We start from the raw sequence: 18731 nt of genomic DNA, 5'->3' as shown, positions 1-18731 counted from the left end.
CTCGCTGCTGCTCAGCTTTAGCCAGGGAATGTAAACTTGGGAGTGGCACTGGCTCTCCTGAAGGCTTTGTTGATTTGCATGACTTGGGTAGCAGACATCTAATAGGGTAGGTGGAATAGATGGTGTCAGAAGAGAGCTAGTGTGTTTAAATTCCACTAGACTCTCAGAGGAGGCACAGTATCTTTGCCCTCAAAGTTTATAGACCTGATTTGTTTCCGTAAATTTGTCCCTTCTGAAGACGACTTGGAGAGCTCGTGGTAACTCACTTTGAATATTAGAGGCCAACATGTGCTAGAGGGATTCCTAGATCTGCTGTTTTTGGCATCTAAGTGCAGACTTCAGGCCCTTTCTCTCAGTAGAAGACTAGAGAGGCTGGTTTTGTGTGCAGGGTACCCTTCTCAGGTACCTCCTTTACCCTTCCACCTGGGGATAGAGAGCAGGCATGGGAAGGCTTAGGAGATGGGCCTCACTGGCCAGCCCATCGGCTGGAAGTGGGGTTAGCAAAGACAGAGACTGTGTCCCATTTATCGGAATGAGGGATAAATACACAAATACTCGTGCTTAGGTTTTCCTAAATGACCGTAATGTTCCTAATTATATGTTTCCTTTTGATCCACCAGCTGGTGAACACCAGTGGCTTCAATATGAGTTTTCTGAAGCTCTTCCGAGCTGCCCGCCTCATAAAGCTCCTGCGTCAGGGCTATACCATACGCATTTTGCTGTGGACCTTTGTGCAGTCCTTTAAGGTAAGAGGTACCAGCAAATCCTCTCAGGGTTGTCATGTCAGACAGCATAGCCAGGCACCACTGGCATCATTACCTGAGTGCCTTCCCCTCTGGGAAGCTGAAGCTAGTAGAATGCGTGTTTGTTGGAAGCATTTGGTAGATACCGTTCCTCTTACTTACAGCACAGCTTGGCTTGCCTGGGGTCAGTTTATGTCTGCTGGATAGCATCTCATTTCAGAAAAACACCTAGACTTTGTGACTCAGACGTCCTCTCTGTCTGCTGAGGCAGGGGACATGTTTACAAGGTGTGCCTCGTCCCTAGAGATTCCAGATGGTCCTGAGTAACCCCATCCATTTAATAGCCCGTCATCCGTAGTCAGATGTCGTCTGCATTTTCAGGGACTTATGGTGATTTTATTTCACATGACAGTTTTTCAAAGTACTCATTGAGTTGCGTTTCATAGACAGATGATTCAAACTTAGCCCTACCTTTGTCTTTATCATATTTATTTCCTGAGCCACTGAACATAGGGTATACTGATGGTCACCTCTGTGTCCTACAAATAAATAGAAACATCTGTGTAGGTTAATAGGATGTGTTTCTTTTGAACAGTCTCAGGGGGCTGTAAAGAGGTGTATATATAATAAATATAAGTAAAAAATTGACAACTGAGACCCAGACTTCCAGTAAAAGTTTCCTAAGCATACTTAAGTATCTTTGGACTCTAGCAAATGTCATAAATTAGTTGTTTTTAAGCTTTGGGGAAAAGACCTAAGTGTTGTTCAAATGCCTGTTCTTATTAAAATGAGTTTTTCAATGAATGTGTTTAAAAATAAATTTGATGGTATTAAGTCACTCAAAGATGAGAAATTCACCAAATTGCCTTATATTAGTTATTTATATGGTTTAATTAAAAATTAAGCTCAAGAAGGCAAGGAATTGAATTAATGGTTTCTCATCACTTGGAAAAGGATTTCTGCTCACATCCATCATTACTGATTTACTTCTTCATCGAGGACCTGGGAGTTTGAGATGTGAGATCAATGTTAAGGGTGTTCTGGCTCCTAGGAGCAACCTTGACATTTTTATCCTATCCAGAGCAATTGTTTGGCATAATGACTCCCACGGAGACCTCACCTCAATGAAAACTATTTTTCTAAAGTTAGAAACAGAGGAGAAATCTAAAACCTTAGCAAGAATTTTCTGAGTCTCAGTTGATTTTGGATTTAGAATTGGAAACACAAGATGCTTTAAAACCCCCCCTTTTTTTTTTCCAGAGGATTGCCCAACAGACTTCAGTTGTTACTGAGTCTCTTAAGAAATATGTGTCATCCTGTCATATTATCACAATCACCACGTCTCTGAGAAACCATATACTATTGAGTGCAAAGAAAAAAAGGCTGTCAAAAATTGATGGCCAAATGGTTGGCTTATTCCAGCAAATACCACAGAGAACAGGGAAGACAGGTGAATCTGCCTCGAGGTGACACTGCATTGTAGATAGATGTTTCCTTTTCAGAGCAGTTCTGGGACACAGCATAGAAGTTAGATTTTTGAAAGATTAGCAAAGGCAACCCCTGCAAATACAAAGCGGAGAGCCACACAATATGAACAGCATCTCCATTGCCTCTACCTTCCCCACCCTCCCCTAAATAGCATCCAGTTTGCTACCTCTGACCCCTGCTCTAGAGTTCTTCCCTCTTTCCCCTTATTTTGTGTTAGAAATTATAACGTGACAAGAAAGGAAAACAGAATGACTCTTTGCTTTTCTCCCTAAGTTAGGAGTAGGAAGAGATAACTAGGGACTGGAGTGGAGAGGGCAGAACAAGGGTGGAAGGCAAAGATGGAAGGCAGCAGCACTGCAGGTGCAAGAAGCCCTGTCTCTTTCCTTCCGGCCTTCTGTAGAGGAGGTCCACATTGCCCGTCAGAGGGCAGCCATCCCTCATCACAGAGCCTAGGAATCAACACTTCCTCGGAGAGGGAATTCTCCCACCCGCTTTCAGCTGCATTTTAATTTTAGCCTCTATTCAAGTTGTAAACAGTCTCACAGGGCTCCTCATTTTGTTAGCGCTGTTGAAGAGCTCTGCCCTGCTCATGTGGTCTGAAAGCCTCAATTGATCTCTTGGGATTCGTGGTGTGCACAATCAAGACAGGGTGGAGACTCCTTGTAGCACTGTCTGCCAAGAAGAAGGACTTCTCTGGCAGCACTGAGATCACTACAAAATTGCAGTGTCCCACTCTGACCCCAGATCCAAACTGCCTCTGTCCGCATCCTCCTCCAGCACCAAGCAGTTCTCTGCCTCACATCTCCTTACCTTGACCCTGACCTCTACAATTAAAATGTTATCGCAAAGCAGGAATAAGCATGCACAGTATGGAATTTTGTGCCACATGGCTTCATGGCAGGGTTTTTGGGTGGCTAACTTAACAGGCTTTTGCATGAAACATAATAAAACATCAGGAGGCTTAAACACTGGGAAATAATGTTTCATCAGAAGATGAATGAGCCTTCTAGGAACTTACAAACAAGTGAGACCCCAGTCATTTCACTTTGATTCCAGATTTTTCATTATGGGTGCCACGTTGGGTATGGGAGTGGGAGGGGGTAATAAAGCGGGATTTGGAAGCCAAAGCTAGGTTCCTAGTGTTTAATTTGCATTACAATGGCTAGGTTATTCATTTTCTGCATAGCAAGTGGGAGGAACCCCAAGCCCAGGAAGTTTTCCCAGCTCTCCTTCTAGATATGGGCTATACTTATGGGTGAGTGAATCTTCCTGATAGAGGTAAATTGTAAACCTCTCTTTGGCCAGCTGTTTACCTGTCTGTCAGAGGACAAGGATACCTGAGAGAGTATTGCACCTCAAAATGGAACAGCCCCAGGGAAGAGGGAGTCCCAGGCTTCTGTTTGCATTAGCCTCCTGGTGGATCTGTACTGCTGGTGAATGCAGTTTGTGGAGCTTGGGTGCTGCCTTTCTTTGATTAACATCTTATCTCTGCTTTTCTTCCAGGCCCTCCCTTACGTCTGCCTTTTAATTGCCATGCTTTTCTTCATTTATGCCATCATTGGGATGCAGGTGAGCTGGTAAAACAAGGGCCTGGTGGGGGACAGCTGTTACCCAGATAATCTCTGGCTTAGCAACCTGGGCATGCAAGACCTGAAGATGCTTTCAACCCCTTCTTGCCTAAGGGTGCTCCCCCGAGGTCTTGTCCATTGTGACCCTGGGAATTTCACATGTGCAGTGGCTCCCCATTTAGCTTGCCTAAGTATTCAGGGAAGTCTGGTACAGGGGCTCCATCTCAGGTTTTCAGATCATGGTGCTAAACCATAAGTAGCTGGGCCTCTGTGGTGACAGCCATAGAACTAAAGCAAAGACGACACCATTGTGCTTAGCCAAAAAGATCCCCCAAGAGACTGAGGAGGGGAGCTCATGTGGATCTGCTTCTCAGGATCTCTGGTATTTTGACTTGGCCTAAAAGGAGGTTAGATGTTAGTTCTTCCTGTATGTGGTGACACCAAATCTCCATATATAGTCTCATAGAGTCTTCTGCTTACACAGTCTTGACTGGCTGAGATTTATGCCCTAAGACACATCGTTGCGAACAACTCATAGAGTTCCTGGCAGCCTGCTCATTCCTAGGGAGATTCAAGGGCCACGTTCCAGCTAATGAGGCCATGCAACTTGCTGGACAGTTCCCTTGTTTTACCACACTTTGCCCAGTTTCATAATTTAAGAAGCAGATCAGGTTCCCACCCCAGGTATTTATGCAGGTAGCCAGAGACCTGCTAAGCAGAAGAAGCCGAAGGCTCTTTCAAAGATGATGGTTGTTTGTGGTGAGTGAACTCCTACTGTAAATAACCAGCAGCACATTCCATGAACCTATCTGGTTGGAGACACAGGCTTTCTGCTTGTCTCCGGAGGGCTGACTTTCTGACTTGGAGATACTGTGACTGGATCCCAGCACAGAACTTCAGCTATGTGACAGCCTCCTGCAGTCAGGCAGTGCCTGCCGGCTGCCTTCCCAACTGTGTTGCCACCTGGAGCTGCTGCTGGGGTGTCCCAGCCGTGCTGTATCTGCAGCCCTTTCCAGAGCCTTTCTGAAACATCTCTTCCTTTCACTCTTCCCTCTTGCCTGTACTTCTGGGTTTCATTCTTTATTACTGGGTAATTTTGTTCTCTAAAAATACAGTAGAATGTCAAGTGTCAAAATGTGTGAGACTTGGTTGAGAAGTAGTGAGTTCTCCTTCACTGAGGACATTTCAGTAGGAATTTAATGATGATATTGACAGTGTTGGAAACAGAATTCCTGCTGAAGTTTCAGATTTGCTTGGTAACTTCCATGAAGTCCTGTCTAACTCCAATATATTTGATTCCAGAATTAAAATATTCTTGAAGAGCCAAATGAAAGCTTGATTTAAATGAAATTGTTTTTTCAAAATTTATTTTTTTATTGATATGTAATAGTTGTAGATATTTTTGGGGTGCATGCGATATTTTGATGCTTATATACGATGCGTAATGATCGAATCAGGGTATTTGGGGTATCCATCACTTCAAACGTTTATCTCTTACTTGTGTTGGGAACATTATAATTCTTCTTGTCTGGATATAATTAAGTTCCTTTTGCCCATGCTCAAAATAGTTCTTACCCCTTTTCATCTTCAAACAAAATAAACTAGAATAACACCATCTCGAATACTGATCCGGTATGAATACTGTTGATTCTGGTAATGGTGATAATGCTATTCACCATTATTTAAATTCCTTCGTGTACTAGACACTGTACCAAATGTATGCAGAGAGAGAGAGAGAGAGTGAAGGCGGAGAAAAAGGGAGAGAATGAGAGGAAGAGAGGGCGAGCATGCACAGGCAAGATATTTGCCTGATGTTTCTGAGTAATGTGAAAACGTTTATATGTGTTTCATTGTCTCCATTGATGCTTAGCACAGTTAAGTAACTTATAAAATGCTCGAGCTCTCAGACAATAAGTGAAAGAGGTGAGTTGTAAGCTCAGCCCTGTCTGCTCCCTAGCCATGTTCTTAACTCTGTAGCGTCTCTCTTCCCACCAGACAAGGAAACACAAGTTTTGTTTTTGTTTTTGTTTTTGTTTTTTTACCCTCTCATTGGAGGTAGGAGCTGTTCAGTTATGAAACTGCAGTCTTCACAGTAACTGTACAGTCTAATATCTTATTCCTTTTAGATTTCTTTCCAAAAGATCAGAGCACTATGTGCATTCCACAGAGGCATGAATGGCATTTCTGCTCTGACTTGCTTTAAGCTGGCCATCCCCATCGTGATCCATGATGACACCTAGCATCAAACACGGAGCAGACACCTGATTTGTTGTTAGAGACACTGTATCTAATATAGTCACAACAAAACTGAGGGATTCATACAAATAAAAGGGCAAGGGACAAGCTTTTGGAAAGATATAAATAGTAACAGGGTGTATCTATGAGAAAAACCATTATTATTCCAAACTTTCAAAGGCTCCTTGGAAAATGGGACCTTTGTAGAAGAATCAGAAGTTAGAAAGAAGGAGTAACTTGCTGGGGATGAGACAGAGCCCTGTGGCTACATGGTGTTAGGAAGCAGGATTGTCAGCCTCAGCTCCTTCACTGAACAACTGTGTGAACTTGGTGAATCACTGTATCTCTTTTCACCATAACTCCCTCATTAATTCAGTGGAGGTGTTGGTTAGAGACCTTCACCAGTCTCTTCTAGTGCTAACATTCCGTGATTCCAAGTGAAATGGATTTAAATCTATACCAGTGAGATTTTTCTATGGGGCCTCAGCATCCCTTCTTTCTCTTTCATACCCTATTGATGGACATTTAAGTTAGTGACAAGGAGTAAGTGAAAAGTTGAAAAAATTTTAAGACCCCCTTCACAATACACGTTTTTGACTTAAATTATCTTTTTTTGTTGTTTTTTTTCTTTTTAGAGATAAGGCCTCACTGTGTTACCCAGGCTGGTCTTGAACTCTTGGGCTCAAGCAGTGTTCTCACCTCAGCCTCCCAAAGTGCTGGGATTACAGGTGTGAGCCACCACGCCCAGCTTGACTTAAATTATCTTAGATTCAAAATAGCTTTGGTTTCTTGGACTATTACGCACATACTTTGTGCAAAATCACAGTGCGTTCTCCAATTAATTCGTGATTGGATGAGGTGTTTGAGAAAATCATACTGAATACAACTCATGATAGCTCCAGGAGTGTCATAAGGGAAAAAAAAAGACACTGTAAGTTGTATGTCTGTGATGACTCAGGGGATAAATCATGAATTCCAAATCAAGAGGGTAAAAAGAAAGGAGAGGGCCAGAAATGTGAACAGGGCAAGGATAAATGTCAGTGCCCTCCTGGGGGATCAAGAGTTAACTAGATTTGATTGCTTGGGTGGGATTTTTTAAATGCTACTATTTGTCTCTTTGAGGCCCTCTGCCTTCTCCTCTTTCCATTCTTCTCTGCTGCTGCCTCGATTGCCACCTCCATTCTCCCTGAGAGACAAGTAGTATTTGGGTTTTGAAAAACAGCGTTGAGAACAAATTTCCAGAGCAGGTGTCAGTGGGAGTTACTTGAGCAAAATAGCTGGGGGCAGAGATTGTTCCTCAATTGCACATTGTAAAAACTGTGAGGGGGAAAATGTGTTCCATTTAGCATACATTGGATAAACTGAAGCATGTTCACTGCAGGCTGAAAATTGTCTTAAATGGCTGGAAAAGTAACCCAGTAAGCCATCGATAGTACCAGCATTGACTTGTGAGAACAGGTCCTGATACCTGAAATGTGGCTGGGAAGGAGAGTGTATGTGTGAAAGCCTCCTTTTCATCTGGAGACTGGAGGGGTTGACTTCGGCCCCAGACAGCACTGTGTCTGAGAGTTCATCATTATTCAGTCTCTGTGGATAAATATCTCTGAGTGTTCCCTCTTTGGAATATTCACAGTGATCACATTCTAAGCTCAGTTGCCAGCAGCAGATCAGTAAACATCACTCTGTCACCCAGAATCTGCCCAAAGCCATTTTCTGTTTTCCTTTTCAAAGTGTCTGGTTGGTCCAACTTTCTCCATCCTATTGGACTGGACTTTGCTTCAGCTCCTGCATAAATGTTCACTTTTAGATGGGACTTGGGTCTGTTGAGTAATACATGTGGACATGTGTAGACACATGCACATCGATATATGTGTGTTCATTGTCATGGATTCTACATTAATGACATACAGACCTTCTAAGATGTGACTTTCTGGATAGAAACACATCTAAGGAAGATAGAGACGCCCTCTCTGACCTGAACTGCTTGTAAATTCCAGGGTAGCATCTGCCCAAATCATAATTGATGTCTTCTTGCAAATTCAAATGCTCCCATCATGACCACCTGAGACAGGAAGAAAGGGGTAACTCCTTCCCTGCAGTCCTGCTGTGAGATACTGTCTTTGACAGACTAAGTACCATGGTGACAGGTACCATGGAGATAAAAAGACCAGATTAGAGCTGGAGGAACTATGTACAGGCAGAATGACTTCAAAAGAGCTTGCAATCTACGTTATGCTCGGACCTTGCTGCTTGGGTCCCCCTTGTGGCACTGGAGCAGTGGAGGATAATTATTCTTATGGGTCAGCGCAAGAGCACAGTGTCTGGCAGCTCTCTGGGTCTGAGTTGTCTGCTCCAGGGGTAGGTTATCAGAAAGCCATGCACGTGGCTTCACCAACCCCCATGTGCTGGACACATCACACAGCTCGGTAATGCTCATTGTTTTCTGTTGTTTCTCTCCTTAAGGTATTTGGAAACATAAAATTAGATGAGGAGAGTCACATCAACCGGCACAACAACTTCCGGAGTTTCTTTGGGTCCCTAATGCTGCTGTTCAGGTACCTGGATGCGTAACTGTTGTAGCTGGAGTTCTCCTGATGGAGGGAGAGAGAGGTGGTCTGCCTCTTCCTCTCATTCCCCCTTGCATCTTTATTCTGCTTCCTTTGCTCCTGTCAGTAGAAGGGGGAATGGGCAGTGCCTTTGCCAAACTGCCCCTACAACATTAGAAAGGTTTGTCTTGTCTACAGCCATACTACCATGAATGTGCCTGATCTTGTCTGATCTTGGAAGCTAAGCAGGGTTGGGTCTGGTAAATACTTGGGTGGGAGAAAATTGCATCAATTAACTACTTTGGCTCAGCAGTTAATTTGCAAATTATAACTTCACCATGGCCTGCAAGGGTTTGGGAGGGGGGATGTGAGGACAGTGTCTGCAGACCAAATTCCACTTAAGAGCAGAAACCTCGGATAGCCAGGTTTATGTGGGGTCTTAGAGTATCCCATGACTAGTAGCAGAGACCCCACAGAAGATGGAGAGGCAGTGGATGGGGTAGCAGAACCCAAAAGAGACCTCAGTGGCACTCTTTATCTCTGCATGGAGAGCACTAGAGAGGGCCAACTGGGTAACAAGGGAGCCTGTTGGGCCCAGGCCAAGAGAAGGGATGGGGGAGTTGGGAAGGAGGACCAAGGATGTGAGAGGATCTGCAGACCCGCTCCTGCTAACCACGATGTCTCTCGGGCTCAGGAGCGCCACAGGTGAGGCCTGGCAGGAGATCATGCTGTCCTGCCTCGGGGAGAAGGGCTGTGAGCCAGACACCACCGCACCATCAGGGCAGAACGAGAACGAGCGCTGTGGCACCGATCTGGCCTACGTGTACTTTGTCTCCTTCATCTTCTTCTGCTCCTTCTTGGTGAGCAATGGTGTGCTCTTGCCTTGAGATGTGGCCCATCCCTTCCTACTCCCAACCCTTCTGATAAATAGGAGATGTTTGCTTTAGTGTATGTTCGTGCTTTCCTCCCCTCCTCCTCCCCTCTCTCCACTGCCCCACCATGCACACTCACACTCATGCCCATGTTAAGAGCTAGAGCCTCCGGTGGAGGACTCTTGGAGACTAGAGTGCCTGTCAGACTCCTGGGTGGGTGACTTCCAATGGTTGAGAAAAGTCTTTGCTGCTTCTAGGGAAAGATTGTTGTGGAAAGGAAAGGTGAGCATATTTCAGTGCATTGAGCTTCATGTTGAACCAGTGGACACTCAGAGTAAATCCTTTCTTTGTCATGCCTCAGGTGCTTTATCTTGTAAGCAGGGCTATGAATATCTTCTCTTTAACTGCTTGAGAAAAGGTACGTTGAAAAATGTAAGGTTATAGCATTGATAAGAGTAGAATGATGATAATGGAATAAATGTGGTTCTCTCTTAACTTGTAATGTTGTTACATTTGATGATTATGGACCAGCTTGATGGATGAGAAAAGATATGATTGCTTGATTGCTTTGGGTGTCAGTAAATATTGAGTAGGATAGGTGGCGCACCCACCTATAATTGGTGAGAAGCCCTAGGTGCCTCTTAAGTCTCTTTTGGAGAAAGCACGACTCAGCACACCCACATCCAGAAACTTCTGGCCTGCATATCAGACAAGGAATGATAAACAGCATAAATGAATGAACAAAGGGTCAGTTTAGTGTTTCTGGTCACTCTGAAATTCTGCAGCCCAGCTTCACTGCTAATACCACTGGCTGTACAAAAACCTAAAACTAAAACAGCGATGCCACTGAAAAGTGGTCACTTTCTGGCCACGCGTTGAAAAGTGCATTAATTGTCTTAGGTCCAGGCCTTACTACCTCTTTCAAGTGACCCCAAGGGGACTGAAACTTCCCACATATCCAGGTCGCCAGTGAGCGGGGGGTGGGCCACAGAGAGACTGTGAAGTGTTGCCTGTAGGTCAGTGTGGCAGGGAGTGAGCTAGCGTGAGACATGGGCAGCCCATGCAGTGGTCTTGGCTTTGTTCCACTGCTGGCCTTGGCCAAGACACTTTCCCTTTTATAGCCTCTATAAAATAGGAGAAAAAAATGACTTAATAATAGGAGCGTTATATACACAATGAACTGACCCACATGTTTTAATACACTTCCTTCTTATGTATGTGAAAGGTTTTTCGGTAAAAAGAATACACAACTGTATCAATATGGAAGTATAATGTATAAAGAAAAAAACCCCGAAATTTAGAATAATGCTATCATGGGAGTTTTCCATTGATTCACATCTTCAGCACATTTTTACTGAGTGGCCATCATGAGGTTCACGCTCAGCAAGGCCCATCCCTCAGTCACCAGTAGTCAAGGGGTGAAACTGGCTCACAGCTTCCGGCTTCCAGGAGTCGGTGCTCACTGCTAGGGTGAAATGGAACAGACAGAAGGGCATGTGGACATCTCAGTTTTATCTTACATGGTTTAAGTGTTTCATAATAAATATTTAAAAGAAACCAAAGATATAACTGGAAATTAATTAAAGACCATAAAGGTACTTTTGGAATTTTGAGACAGAGGGTGCTGCATAATTCACATTAATGTTATTTTTAATGAGGCTATATTCAGGATGAGATGATCCGCTTTTAGGTCTCGGCTCCATATGAGACTGACTTTGTGACCTTGGACAAGTCACACAGCTTCTCAACTCAAACCATTCACTCCACAGAGATTTACTGATACCCCCACCATGTGTCCCAGGCCTCATGCTGGAAGCTAAGAATACAAACATGAATCCAAAGAATTCTGTCCTTGATGGGTGATGGTAACTAAACCTGCCTCACAGAGAGTTGGAGCAAGCATAAAACAAGTAATAGGTGTGACTCCACACACTACACTCTTAATGACTATACAAATGAAAAGCAGTAGCAATGCTAATAGTTTTTGTTCACATTAATAACAGGTACCCTGAAAAGAGTACAAAAGAAATGTGTGGATACATGGAAAACCCTTTGTAACCCAGGCAGTGGTTGAGCCAATTCACTGTGGCTCCAACCTCAGAGACAGAATGATAGGCCCATGCTGGAATTAGATTCACCTGCATGAGACAGAAATATCCACATAACAGCAGCTTAACCAGGAGGAATGCTGATTTCCCTTCCACATCCGTGAAGCCTGGAGGAAGGCAGGCAGTCTGGTCACGGTGGCTCCACCGGGGTGTTGGGGCCCCAGACCTACTCCTGCTTTCTGCTGTGTCACCTCTGGTGTGTCCCTCATCCTCATGGAAGAGAAGACACCTAGACCTCCAGCCATCCATTTATACTCTAGGCAGCAGGAGAAAGGAAGGAAGAGAGGAGTCTGGTTGTTAGGTGTGACCAGCAGTCTCTCCATATTGTAGAGAGACTCCAACCGTGTCCTTCCTCCACACTGTCTCCTTATCCTGTACACCCTGTCTGCATATTTGGCACCTCTGTGCACCTGGCCGCTTTACCTGGGGGTCCACAATGGAGACTCCTGTTCTTCTGCCAGTTGGTATCTATCAGGCAGGACCCTTTCGCTTGTAAGAGACAATAAGCCCAGCCAAGTCCAGGTTAAGTAAAGTGAGATTTTACAGGCTCCTGTAAATGAGGAGTCCTGGGGCAGAGCAGGCTTGATATGGGGCTCAGATGATATCATCAGGTCCAGGTTTCTCTCTATTTACAGATCTCTGCCTCCACCCTGCTCCACCCCTGTGAGTACAAATATCATGTCTCAAGATGGCCGTGGTGGCAGCTCTAGACCTCACATTTTCATACATTTAAGAGCAACAGGAAAAACAACTCATTTGCCCAGAAGGTTCAATACCATATTATCGGTTTTGATGGGATCACCGACCACTGTGCCCAGGGAAATGGGATTTAATGACTAGTTGAGGCCTGGGTCACAGGAGGGCATCCCATTGAATCTCACTAACTGGGAACAGGCAAGAACCTGGACCAGAAATACAGTGAATGGGTGTGTGGGGCAGCCAGGAAACAAAGAGACAGTGCTGTTGACTGTGGCCATCAAGCCCTGTTGGTTCCACCTTCGTTAACTCTCTACTCCAGTCTGTGCTGTCATCTTGCCCCTGGTAGATGCAGGAGTCCCGCAACACCCTCCCTTGGGTTCCCACCCTTGAGTAGTTTCTGTTGCCTACAGAATGGTCTAGATCCACGGCTGGCAAACTATAGCCCATGGGACAAATCAGGTTTCCCACCTGTTTCTGTATGGCCTGTGAAATAATGGCTTTTATATTCTTAAATGGTTGAGGAAAGAAAACAAAAGATGAATGATGCTTCATGACATGTGGAAATTACATGTGTCCATAAACAAAGCTTTACCAGAACACAGCTGTGTTCATTTGTATACAAATGGTCTGTCTGGTGCTACAACAGCAAAACTGAATAGTTACGGCAGAGACCGCACAGCCTGCAGAGCCTAAAATATTTCCTACCTGACCAGTTCACCGGTCCTGGTCTAGACGCTTTAGCTCAGTTTGAGATGCTTCTGTGCTCTGGTACTCGGGCCCAGCTGCTCCACCCTCCTTGCAGATGCCTGGCTATTCCCTATCCCTGGATACCTCTGGGCTGGCTCCTTTGCTAAAACACCTTCCTCCATGCCCATGTCTATCTGGTGAACAGTACTCAAGCATCCACACTCTTATACATTTTTTCTTCAGCCAGAAGTTGCCTTCATACGCCTTTCTGTCCCCACTGCAACCTGCACATGCTTCTTTCATGGCTCTTAACATTTGTATGTTTCCATTACATCACAGCCTCTCCTAAGTACCAAATAAGTCTTGAAGAGCATTCACGTAACCACATCTAGTGAAGCCCTGCTGTGCTGTAAGCCTTGTGCTAGGCATGGGAATATACCTCTGGACAAGAACTTTCTTATCTCACATCTCTGGCACCCGAATCTCTGGAACATAGTAGGTGCACAGTAAAGGCTGGCTAAACAAATTAAGTGGGAGAGTAGGGACTTAGAAGGTGCTTAAAAGCCAACAGCAGCTTAAAGTCATCACAGCAGTAGGCCATGCTGTCGGCTCGAAGACATGTTAACAGTTGTTCTTTGGGCTGCTTTTGTGGAGCAAGAATGGAGGAGGAGGCTGGGGAGGGAAGGTTGGCATCTGGCCTTGACTTCCTCTAGCCCTCAAGAATGTTGTAGTTGCTGCTGTTCCCTCTGCTGCCACAGTAACAAATAAATGATAAAAGTGACTGGGGTACTCTGCAAATATGAAGTGGCATAGAAATGTAAAGAATGCCCACACAATGAAATGCATGGTACAGATAATGAAAACGTGTTGCATTCAGCAAGATCAGTGGTGCCCTACAAACTTTTGAATTCTTTTCTTCACCCTAAAGCCTGTTTTTCTGCTTCCTGGGCTCTGCTTTGGGTTTCCCCTAACCCCTGTTCTTCCCCTTGCTCTTCAGATGCTCAACCTGTTCGTGGCCGTCATCATGGACAACTTTGAGTACCTGACTCGGGACTCCTCCATCCTGGGGCCTCACCACTTGGACGAGTTCGTCCGTGTCTGGGCAGAATATGACCGAGCAGCATGGTGCGTAGGCCCCTTGGCCACTCCAGCAGGGCCCAGAGCAAAGGTCTCTGGAGTTCCCAGGGAAGAGGTTGGAATTGGAGCCACCTAAATTCCTGCCCGTTACAGAAGGAAAGGAGATTCCTCTTGATTGTGGCCCATGGAAGAGGCTCTGGTATCAAGCTGATCACCAAAGTCTTCTGTCTCCTTCTTTCCCCTCTCTTTCCTTCTGTGACAGGCTCTTCCCTTTCTGGGCTGGTCTCATCACTCAGTCCTTACCTTAGATTATTTGAGTTCAATCCCAAGAGGAGTTTCTAATAATCTTTCCTTTTTCTGCCAATGATTAGGGGACTTCTTTGTTACCAGGGGGGTTAAGGGTTTTTGGCCAGCTGGACATCTGGCCGCCATGATCAGTGAATATGAGTGTTTTCTCTTTCTCATTCCTCTCACACATACAGTTGGATATAACTCTCAAATTATTCTTTTTAAAAAAACCAAACAAGTTTTTCTTCCAACTGCTCCCTTAAACATTTGTGGACTTTTACTACATGGAACTAAATTAAATGGTAGGAACTGGAGAAGATAACCTCTTTACTGTCACTTTTGCTGTTTAGTAGTTGTGAGGTGATGGTGTGCCTTCTAGGCTCTAGAGCAAGGATTGGCAAACTATATCCCATGGGTGAAATTCAGCCCCGTCTGTTTTTGCAAATAAAGTTTTATTGGAACACAGCTCAACCATTCATTTATGTATTGTCTCTGGCTGCTTACATACTGCAAGGAAGAGGTGAGTGATTGTGACAGAGATAGTATGGCCCTCAAATTTTAAAGTATTTACTATAGAAATGTTAGGTTGGTGCAAAAGTAATTGCGGTTTTTGCAATTACTTTTGCGCCAACCTATAATGTTAAAAAATTTACTGCCAAAAACGTTTGCTAATCCCTGCTTTAGAGTATAAAGGCAGCATTTTGGCCCTCATGATTGAGGACAAGGTGAGAGTTCTATGAATGCTGACTCCAAAGGATCTGTTCAGTTCCAGGTCATTTTAGCTTTTGGGTCTTAACTCACCAATCTTCTATCCATTCTGGTCCCCCTCTGAAAAATACTACAAGAAATGTTATCCTTCACAGGCGTGGACCAAGTTGCTTCCACCTGGAACCCCCTTCATAATCAGAGACTTCTCCCAAAAATCTATCCTCTGGTGAGGCTGTTGAACTTGAGTTACTGTTTTACAGACTTGAAGGGTGAATCTGAATTCTTTCCTTCAGCAATTAATGACAGGGTACAGTTATCTAAATCCATTCCTATTACAATGATTGAGCAACAGTTTTTCCTTTTTGGTCTTACTCTCTAGTAAATAGCTCTTAGAAAGCGATGGGCAGTGTGTTAGAGGGGGTGCAGCCAGGACTGCGTGTCTTCAGCTCCATGGCCTTGGACAAGTCATGTAGCCACTCTGGGCTTCTTTACCTGTAAAATGGCAACCGTGATACCTACATACGTTGCAAGGTGGTTGTGAGGATGACATTAAATCTTGTGTGTAACTGTTATTACAATGGGTGATAACCACACAGGAATGCTACCTGGAATGTCTGGAAAATCAGCCCCTGTAACCATGGATATCTATGGGACTGGGAGCCTAAGAAGGGACTTCTTTACTCACTCAAGAGGAGAAACCAGCTGTGAGCAAAAGAGTCCATTGTTCATCTGGGCTCACTCAGGTATCCTTAGCTCCCAGAAACCCCAGCTTCCTGTGGTTTCACTTATCTTGGGATCCAAAGGCAATGTGTATAAAGCATGTTCCACCCTACTCATTCCAGTTGCTGGGAAGAAATGGTTCCATGAGGATGAATCATGAGACTCAGACATGTGGACTGGGAAAGAACAAAAAGACAAAGAATCTCTTCTGTGTGCTTTGAAGTTCACAGTGTAACTCATTCTAGTTAGAGTTTGGTTGGCTTTCTTTATAAGATGGGCAAGGAAGACTAACAAAAGTCACGTGAGCCAACATCTTCAAAAGGAGGATTGATACCAGTTGCAAAAAACATGAGTCTATAGCCACTCCCAACCCAGCTGCTTCCCAATCTCACTAAGGCAAAATGGAAGAACACCTGGCTAAATTACGTCCTCTCAAGAGTTGAGAGACTTGGAGGTACTGATGAGCTGCTCTCTGGAAGAACAGGAGGAATTAACCACGAAATCTCAAAGAGCCCAGCAAGAGTGAAGCTGGACTGCAGCAGCAGCCTCCACGTGGCTGCCAGCAAGGACTGAATGCACAGAGGTGAAGATGCTGTGTTTATCATTTCCAGTGGAAACCCTGGTCTGTGTCAGGGCGTATACAGACCTGCAAATCCCTGGGTGTAGCTTCTTTTTCTGGCCCCTGACAGAGAAGATGCTGTGGCCACTGAAAATTCATCATCGTTAATTCCATCCCTTCCATAGGAGTCCAGAACTTCCTAGGGGGCTCCTGGGAAAAGGGTTGGTAAGATAGGTCATGTGGTTCCTAGAATTCTGGCTGGCTCCATCCAAGCTGCTGTGGGCTGGGTGGCAGGAAGGGGGCTGGGTGGTAAGAAGGGGACTGGGGGGCAGTGTCCATGGCTTCCTTCCTGGCTGTTCCCTGAACACAGACCTCAGCAGGCTCCTACCGAGTAGAGAAGACTTGCCCAAGCTGAACGCAGAAAAATCTGTCACAAAGAGAAGCAAAGCCCTTTGTGATTTCCCTCATGCCAACTGTGCTCCTTGCTAATTAGCCTAATGGGAAATTTGTCTCTTCCAGACTGCAGAAAGCCGCTGACTTCTCACTGCCCCTGACAAGCGGGTCTGAGTAACTGACTGTAATCAGTGTCTGTGGAAAGCAAACAGCTCTGCAGTCCACTTCAAGGCAGCCTGGCGTCTGCCCTGGACAGCGGTCCGAGTCTTTTGTGAATTGGCAGGCTTTGTTGCTAGAAGCCTAGCTAGAGCCAGGGCTGTGTCTGCATCTGGCCAGGTATGGGCCAGATAGGTATCATGGGGTGCTCTTGGTCAGTAGGCAGTTCCCTTTGGCATTGGCTGGGCTCCGATTTCCTTAGAAAATTGCAGCAGTGCAGTTTGGCAAGGTAATGGTTCTCTGGTGCTTACTGTTTTCAGTCTCTCCTGGTCTGGCTTTTCCAGGCCCAAGGAAAGAAGCTGCTCTGACCTCTTTCAGCCATCCTCTTCATGGCTAAGCTGTCATTTCTTTCCCACCCTTCTCCGAGTGTCCTATTAACCCACCTGTGCTTCCTTTACAGCGGCAGGATCCCGTATAAGGATATGTACAAATTAGTGCGGGTGATCTCGCCTCCTCTGGGCCTGGGAGAGAACTGCCCCTACAGGGTGGCTTGCAAGGTTTGCCTCCCAGTCCCCAGCCATGACCTGCCGTGGGATGCAACATCTAACCCCTCCTCTCTGTCCTCTGCTCCACCACCACTGCGCCACATGAGGGAACCTTCATGTTGCTTTCCTTTGAGTTTAAAGAGGTCCAAACCCTTCCAGAACCAGCAGCTGTTATGTAAGCAGAAGGGTATATTTTGGGGAAAAGGCAGAAGAGTAAAGAACTTCATATGAAGACCAATGTGATCCCTTTCTTCTTCAGATGCACACACTCATGTATGTGTTTGTATGTATATGTACACACACACACACACACACACACACACACACACACACACACACAGGTCTACCTTAGTCTGCACAGTTAACCAGAGGAACCTCTCCTTTCTCTATAGAATGCAGAAATGTTTTTAATCTGGCAAAGAGTTCTGGCTTCTTTTCACTGGAGACAGAGAAGCCTCATTTAAGCAAAGCAGCAGCATCATCCCCTGTGTAACGTATGGAGTGTGGTCCTGGTGATCTCACCCTCCCAGCTCCTGGATGGTCTGGTCAGAATGACTATGAAAGCTATAGGATAGAAGGGGTGAGAAACAAAGAATTAGGGCAAGAGGTGAGAGTGTATAAGAGAGGCGTGGATTTGGTGCTGTGTGAAGAAGGTAGTAATCGCTCAGAGGGTCTGGGAAGATCACAGTGAATGAAGCGCTACTCAGCAGAGTCCCTGCCTTAGACCTGCCATGGGTTTCTGTGAGGGATCTGAGGGCACTGTCATAATTTCCAAGTCACTTCTTGTAAGACTGAGGATATTGTTCAGGAGTGAGCAGACCTCCCTGTTCAACTCCGCCATACCCTGGGAACTCCATATCCCAGTGGCTCTCCTAAGCCCCTGTCTAAGGCCAAGCCTGCTAGGTAAGAAACCCAGGCATAGGTTCCCTGGGGCATAGCACTGCCCAGGCAGCTGGAAGAAGACCTAGGCTCAGGAAGGATGCCAGTCTGGACGATGGGATAGAGCCGGCCTGGGATGGTGACACAGTGATTCCATCCTCAGGAGGCTGGACAGCTCCCTCTGCTGAGACTCTTTAAACTCCACCCTGGTGAAACCCGCAGCCGCATGTGGGAGAGCTGGGGAGGGCAGCATGGCATGCAAGATGCTCTTCCTCCTCCTGGTTTTGTTTTTTCTGTCCCCAGCATGCCATCGACCTGGCACATGCTGGGGAATAAAGAGCAGTCTTGTCCACAGAGCCAGGTGGAAGCAACGGGGTCAACTCTGAGCAGCAAGCACAGCCCACCACCTCCAGCGCAAGACGCCGCCTCCTGCTGCACACACACCACAGAGGGGGGATAC

General features: G+C 45.5%; 1 protein-coding gene across 8 annotated transcripts in view; it reads left to right on the top strand.

The window, feature by feature from the left end:
• CACNA1E (calcium voltage-gated channel subunit alpha1 E) overlaps nt 1-18731 on the top strand; it is a 502806-nt gene that overhangs the window by 459791 nt on the left and 24284 nt on the right. For 7 of the 8 annotated variants that reach the window (XM_032291227.1, XM_032291223.1, XM_032291225.1 and 4 more), the window contains 5 exons: nt 621-746; nt 3735-3800; nt 8498-8589; nt 9275-9440; nt 13944-14071. In XM_032291227.1, coding sequence (XP_032147118.1) covers nt 621-746; nt 3735-3800; nt 8498-8589; nt 9275-9440; nt 13944-14071 — 578 coding nt within the window. Of the gene's footprint in view, nt 1-620; nt 747-3734; nt 3801-8497; nt 8590-9274; nt 9441-13943; nt 14072-17307; nt 17405-18731 lie in introns of all 8 variants that reach the window. The other variant, XM_032291222.1, reaches the window with a different exon arrangement.

This window comes from Sapajus apella, unplaced genomic scaffold, assembly GCF_009761245.1.
Source record: "Sapajus apella isolate SASKATOON/1434 unplaced genomic scaffold, GSC_monkey_1.0 scaffold25, whole genome shotgun sequence".
NCBI lineage: Eukaryota > Metazoa > Chordata > Mammalia > Primates > Cebidae > Sapajus > Sapajus apella.
Note: the sequence above shows the minus strand (reverse complement) of the source record. Positions and strands in the feature narration are given on the sequence as shown.